Source organism: Cucurbita maxima, unplaced genomic scaffold (genome assembly GCF_002738345.1).
Source record: "Cucurbita maxima cultivar Rimu unplaced genomic scaffold, Cmax_1.0 Cma_Scf00011, whole genome shotgun sequence".
NCBI lineage: Eukaryota > Viridiplantae > Streptophyta > Magnoliopsida > Cucurbitales > Cucurbitaceae > Cucurbita > Cucurbita maxima.
The window spans coordinates 4634748-4641102 of NW_019272027.1; the positions used below are offsets into that span (position 1 = coordinate 4634748).

General features: G+C 34.1%; 1 protein-coding gene across 1 annotated transcript; it reads right to left on the minus strand.

Moving 5' to 3' along the window:
* Positions 1-577: 577 nt before the first annotated feature.
* On the minus strand, positions 578-6107 carry LOC111486450 (sodium/hydrogen exchanger 2-like). The gene is made up of 14 exons (XM_023133612.1): positions 5735-6107; positions 5429-5547; positions 4014-4111; positions 3406-3465; positions 3271-3317; positions 2987-3181; positions 2836-2882; positions 2394-2460; positions 2199-2299; positions 2001-2102; positions 1771-1909; positions 1612-1671; positions 1213-1299; positions 578-1059 (listed from the first exon to the last, which is right to left on the minus strand). Exons 1-14 carry the CDS (start codon positions 5906-5908, stop codon positions 736-738), a joined length of 1620 nt encoding a protein of 539 aa, XP_022989380.1. The 5' UTR covers positions 5909-6107; the 3' UTR covers positions 578-735.
* Between the last annotated feature and the right edge of the window lie 248 nt (positions 6108-6355).

Sequence of the window (6355 nt, forward strand, 5' to 3'; positions counted from 1 at the left end):
TTAAAGTTTTCTTTCAATCATATCTCGAATCTTGTGGGCATCATATGAAATTTGTGATAACCGAGATTGAAATCCTGTAGTTGCAACATAACCGTATAAACACTAAAAATAATTGAGAACAACACATTTTTTTTCCTTCTAAGAAGTAATGAACTTACAAAAAAAATTAACCCACTTCCATGCTGCCCTTCGCACTTTATTGTCATTACAAAAAAAAAAAAAAAAAAAAAACAAAAAAACTCAAACACAAAGACAGACTAACGCTGCATAACAACCCCATCTGTGAGTGCACAACCTTTGAAGGCTCCCTCATACGAACCCATCCAAAATAATCACGCCGGTGACCGCATCTCTTGACTTTAAACTGCTAGTCTAAACATGGTTTCGTCACCAAAGCTTTAGAGTTTAATCTATCTTTACAAAAATATTTTTCTCTTAATTTATAAATAGTCATCAAAAGTAATAATTAGGTACAAATTTGGTCTAGAACTCAAAACTTTCAAATCTTGNNNNAAAAAAAAAAAAAAAAAAAAAAACCAAAAACTCACCACCAAAAGTAAAAACCAAACCATAACGATTTCTACAAAAAACAAGAGGGCAAAAAACAGTAGGCAAGAGAGTATCGACACATTCCAACCCTTGTCTGCTGCTGCTCGAAAACTTGACATGGTGAAGTAATTTATCCATCTTGATTCACATATCTTACATTTGCATAGTGCTAAGGGGGGGGTGTTCTCAGTGCCTACTCCTTTCTGTTGGCGATCCTGGAACAAAGGGCACAAAACCCCGGCCCCCGAACATTGGACGCATGAAGGCATCATCAAATTTTCGCCAGTAGCGATGAACAGTATGCGTAGGAGTCGCAAGGAGTGCACGGATACTGCTTGGACGAGGAATATTGGGACTATCAAGATCCACCTCCGAATCCTGTGCACTTCCGAGTAGCGGTGCCGAGAATGATTTTGGAGCCGCTGGTTCCGATAGTATGCTGGAGCTGGTGGTGTCTTTGGGGTGAGGTATCAAACATTTTATAAGAGGCTTGGTCAATATCCCAAACACCTGTTGACAACAATCGATATATATATGAAAAAACATCAACACAGCCATAGAATAAGGATCAAAAACACCAAAATTAAGAAGACGCCCTTGCAAAATAAATTAATTACAAGATTCAATCAAAGAAATTGAAAAGGAAGAGGCGTCGCATAATACCATCGTGCTAAAAAGGACAACAGTTACGGTACTAGTTATCATAATTGCATTCCCCCGCAGTTGAGTGTGGCCAGCTCTAGTGAACTGCATTGTAAGAGAGTTATTAACAATGGACAATAAAACGCTTAGTGGAGCTCTTCGTTTATAAACACTAATTAAGTGCTTCAGAACCAATTGTTAAAGAGAGTTTTTCATTGGCTAAAAGTATTTTTTCAAAACTCGCCCTTAAACGTAACGTTTTTCTCCATCATGGTACAAGAAATTAAATTTCGAACAAAATATACAAAAAAAAAAAAAAAAAAAAAAAAAAAAAAAAAAAAAAAAAAAAAAAAAAAAAAAAAAAAAAAAAAAAAAAAAAAAAAAAAAAAAAAAAAAAAAAAATTTCCCAAAAAAAANCTGATGATAAGCTAGAGCAATAGAGACAGCCCCTCTCATGAGACCAGCCCACCAAATTATAACCTAGAAAAGCAAAGAAGTGGAAAGTAATTTAAAGATAGGGTAATAATTACTTGAGAGAAGTGTTTAAAGTAGTGAAAACAAGTTGTAAAGAATCCATACTTGTTGCCTGAAGGTAATTTTCTCGGAAGCCGATTTTTTAACTAAGTTGGATAAAAATGATAATGGAAAAACAAAAGCAGCTCTTCCAACCATAACCAGGCCTAGTAATATTGCACTCACAGCAACAGATGTCCCTGGACTGCAATAACCGAAGAAAAGAGTTTTAAGGATTTTGAAAGTCATTATAAACAAGTCCTTAATATGCCACATATTCAGTTAACTTGCCATACCTATCACTAACATAGCTCCACTTCTCAATGTCCAAGGCATCCATGCCAACATAAACGAAGATAAACGTCTCTGAAATGAAGGATAAGGTAGCAAAAGCATGCCTGTTATAGCAGATAAAAAACCCATGAGTTAATGAGACTGAAGAGTTCCAACCACGTATTATTTGAGAGAATTACAAAAGGTTCAGCATTGCCTACTTAGTGGTAACTCTTGAACTCTCAGTCACATTATGCCATGTATAGTGTGACATTACAATTCCACAAAAGAACACTGTGAGAATGCCACTCAAATCTAATAACTGCATAAAATATCCACCAAGTAAAAGCGAAGATCGTCATTGGCAATGTGTCTATAAGCAATTAGAGTTCAATATAGTAATACAAAATACTTACTTCAGCCAGCATATATGAAAGGTATGCCATGAGCATCATTAGAGCAACCTCACGATCTGTCGAGTGCCTGAATTTTATCAGTAAATTAAATAATAAAAGGTTACTTCATTCCAACAAATTCCTCGTAAGAAGAGATGTCATACAAAATCAACCGTTGTAAAAGATTTAAACTCATAGGAACGTCATTAATCGTCAGTATTTCTGTCATAAGTTACAAATATTATTAATTGTGTCAATATTGCTGTTATAAGTTCCGAATATCATTAATCGTCAGTATTATTGTAACTATTGATAACAAAACGATACTTTACCGGGAAATATGTATAGTACGATGAATAAGTATTGCACTACCACAAGTTACTTGTCTATCACATACTAATGCATTAAGAGAAGGATCAAAACGAATAAAAATTTTTAAAAAATCTAGTTTGCAAAGATATACCTGCCAAAATATAACTTTTTGATTGTATAAGCACTCAGCAGCCCAACCTGTAATGGAATATATATATGATTCAATGTAATATTACAATAAACAGTTACTTGCATCCACACAAGGCAGTAGAGAGAGATTGATGAATGTGGAGAGGACTCACAAACACTCCGAGTAGAGTGCTCGTTGAAAACAAATAAAAGAAGCTCCCGATAAAATGCAAAGCAACTCTTGCATCAACTTTACTGAGGTCTAAGCTTTGAATTGCATTGAAAAGCACCACAGATGTAGCATCATTCACTACACCCTCCCCAAATACTAGACTGTAAAGTAGAGGTGTTTCATCCTGGTTTAATATCTGCACCATCAAATGTATTAAGATTCGTTTCTTTAGATGCCTCACTATCTATAAAAGTAAATGAACTTTATCATTGCTATATCTCGCACCTGCAATGTGCATACAGAATCTGTAGCTGCAAATATAGCTCCAATTGCTGGAATAGAATATTAAGACATCAAAGTCTTAAACGAAAAGAACTACAAGGATGCAAGAAAGGAGACAGGTAAAAAATAAGGATGTACCTAAAATATCGGCAATATCCAGTGATCCAACATCCATTCTCTGAAAGATCTGAAAAGCTCCTGAAGCGGGCACCACAATTGTCAAGCAACAATGAAAGATCAGATAATGATAACTCAAAATCTACAAGATAACTACACTAAGTGGTAAATAAAAATTAAAAATAAAATAAAATATAAAGAGTAAAGTAAAGGTAGAACTTAGTTGACCATAAGATTTAAAACATTGCAGAAAGTAATTAGGATCAAAAAGAAAAAAAAACACTAAATCGGTTGGATGCTAAAACGGAGTGTCAAGATATATCCATAAGAAATTCTATAAAAAAACAAATGCTAAAAAGGTTTCCAGATTACTTTGTTCAACTTTAATATTAGAGGAAATTTTTAGCGTTTCAGGGGCGCATTGAGCATCATAGGGTTTCAGTGTAGCAGTGAGAATCAGCTCAAGCGAAAAATAACTGAACACTAGTTACAGAAAATTATTGACAATGAATAAATAATATGAGAAGAATGACTTGAAAGATTGTTTTACAATTGTCATTACCAAAACAAGGCATTCATCATATGGAAGAATATATAGTCAATAACAAAAAAGTTGTTTGAGGATATACCTAATGAGATGATTGAACAAGAGACTAATGTACCAATTGCACCAAACAGCATAATTGTAATGAAGTTAACAAAGAACTGCTTCTTTTTCACCTGAAACCTGATGCAGATGAAAGAGATCAGCCAAGACAAAACACTAGGACAGGGTAGTATGAAATTCTGCACTAAAAGTTGCCTCGTTATAACATTGCCACCAAATGAGAATTATTGCAAAGGGGACTATTAGAAAGAACCATTAAAATCACAACAAAGACAGGTGGAATTTTTTCCCTCGATACATCTAAATGTTTTTTACCATTTCTTTAGTTCCTCTGCCCGGATGAAAAATAGTAGAACACTTCTGTTAAAAAAATTCAAGCAAGAGAATACAAAATGGAAAGGATAATAGTAATAATTTTGTTAAGAAAAAGTAGCCAAATTTCACCAAGGTTTATTGTGATTTACCACAAATCTAAAGCACGTAAAATTGTTGTTTACAGGGGAAAAGACTTATTCAAAGATGAAAAGGAAGAAACTCCAAAATTTTCCCCGTGTGTAAACAGCACTCATGGATACATTATAAATATATACAGTAATCGATATTATAGTTGCCTACTGCAGAAAGGCAGTTCATATTGACTTCACAAAATAAAAATGTTACACTTCATGCCAATATACATAATTCTTATGACACCAAACTAAAGCTTGTTTAGGACAATCTATTTTCTCTGATTTAAAGTCGCCAGTACTAAAGCCAATAAATAGTATAAATTCCCCTTCTTGAAATGAAATAACCAACTGATATACAAAATATCTATACACACACACATGTATACAATTGGTCCACAAAATTTGGCTGTCCAAAAAAAAAAAAGAGAAACAAACCTATTAAACCAGATACTAGAATAGTACAAGCACACCATAGAAGTATCTCAATCCGGTTAATTCTCAAGCAGTTAGAATACGAGATAATAACTCAATCAGGCCCTACAAAAGCATTCAGAAGGAATTATTTTGAACAAAATGCAGGATTTCAGTTCCAATAACTATCAACACCCATAAACAGTTTGCTAATGCTCATATGCTGTTTGAAGTTAGAAGACAAAAGCCTAAGGAGATACAAATGATTAGTGTTATTTCACTACGTTCAACTACAACTTTATCAGGCTAAACACATACAGAAAAATAATACATTGGCAAAAATATAAACCAACCTCAATGGAATATGTGCCTAAACACATCAGATCAAAATTTTTGGTTACCATGCACAGCACAAATGGCAACTAGTTTAATTACAAACTGAATCCTTTCTAAGTAAACCCGCTCACAGCTACGTATACAGAACAAATATAGTCATCAACAATTAGGTATACAGAAAAACAAGTCACCCATTACATACGAAATAAGCACTAATATAAAATTGTTCCAGAAACCTTACCCAGCATTGAATATGATAGGTGGCAGAAGATAAATGAAGAATATGTCTTCGCTGAAGAGCAATAAATGCGAACTTTTCCCACCACTAACCAGTAAAATGATGACTCCGGTAAACATACCCTGAAACAAAAGGGTAAAAACAATAATTTACCTTTACACAATCAACATGTATGATATAAGGGTGTACATGGGTTGGGTTGTAAGAAAAATTTCGAGTCATACGAACCCCTAGTATGATATCAAAGCTAGTCTTCTATTTTCCTTTTTCTTGTCTAAATAAAACATAGGATGAGAATAACAAACTCACAATGAAGAGGGCAGTGATCGACTCATTCATCCACCGGGTCTCCTCAAGAAGATGACCAATCACAATACAAGCACAGAGAAGAGCTACAAATAAGTTAATGGAAACCACAGAGGCATGATCAGAAGTGGACAACGTTTGCCACTTGGACATAACATAGCTCCAAACGGGTGTCATTTTATCAGCCTCTTCGATGGAAGAATCGGTTTGTCCAGAAAACAATTCTTTTGAAAAAATCGGTTCCAAATTCAAAATATCTCCACTTCCTTTATAGCAGAATCTAGGCCTCCGGACTTTCCATCTCAACAACTATTCATTCTCATTAACAAAGAAGTCCCTACATGATAACAGCATTTAAAAGAACAGTTTAGATTGGATCAAAAAGAAATTTAATCCTAAGGAGGCATTTATTGAATACTAAGCCTAGAAAATTGGAAACGAATCCGCACACGATACCATAATAATTTAGAGAAAAAAAACTATAAATCAAATTTCCTTGCGACTGCATATTATTGAAGTAAATTTTCCAGTCTGCTCTGTTGTCTCAGCAACATGAAAGCGAATAAGAACACACCATAACTCTCACGCATGACATGAATAGAGAAAAAAAAAAAAAAAAAAAAA

What these genes read in the sequence shown, in the direction of transcription:
- LOC111486450 (XM_023133612.1), bottom strand. Translation starts at nt 5,908, where the DNA reads ATGACACCCGTTTGGAGCTATGTTATGTCCAAGTGGCAAACGTTGTCC. An exon ending in CGATCACTGCCCTCTTCATT is followed by an intron (nt 5,548 to 5,734) that starts GTGAGTTTGTTA and finishes CTTTTGTTTCAG; the next exon opens with GGTATGTTTACCGGAGTCAT. An exon ending in AGTTCAAGAGTTACCACTAA is followed by an intron (nt 2,103 to 2,198) that starts GTAGGCAATGCT and finishes CTGCTATAACAG; the next exon opens with GCATGCTTTTGCTACCTTAT.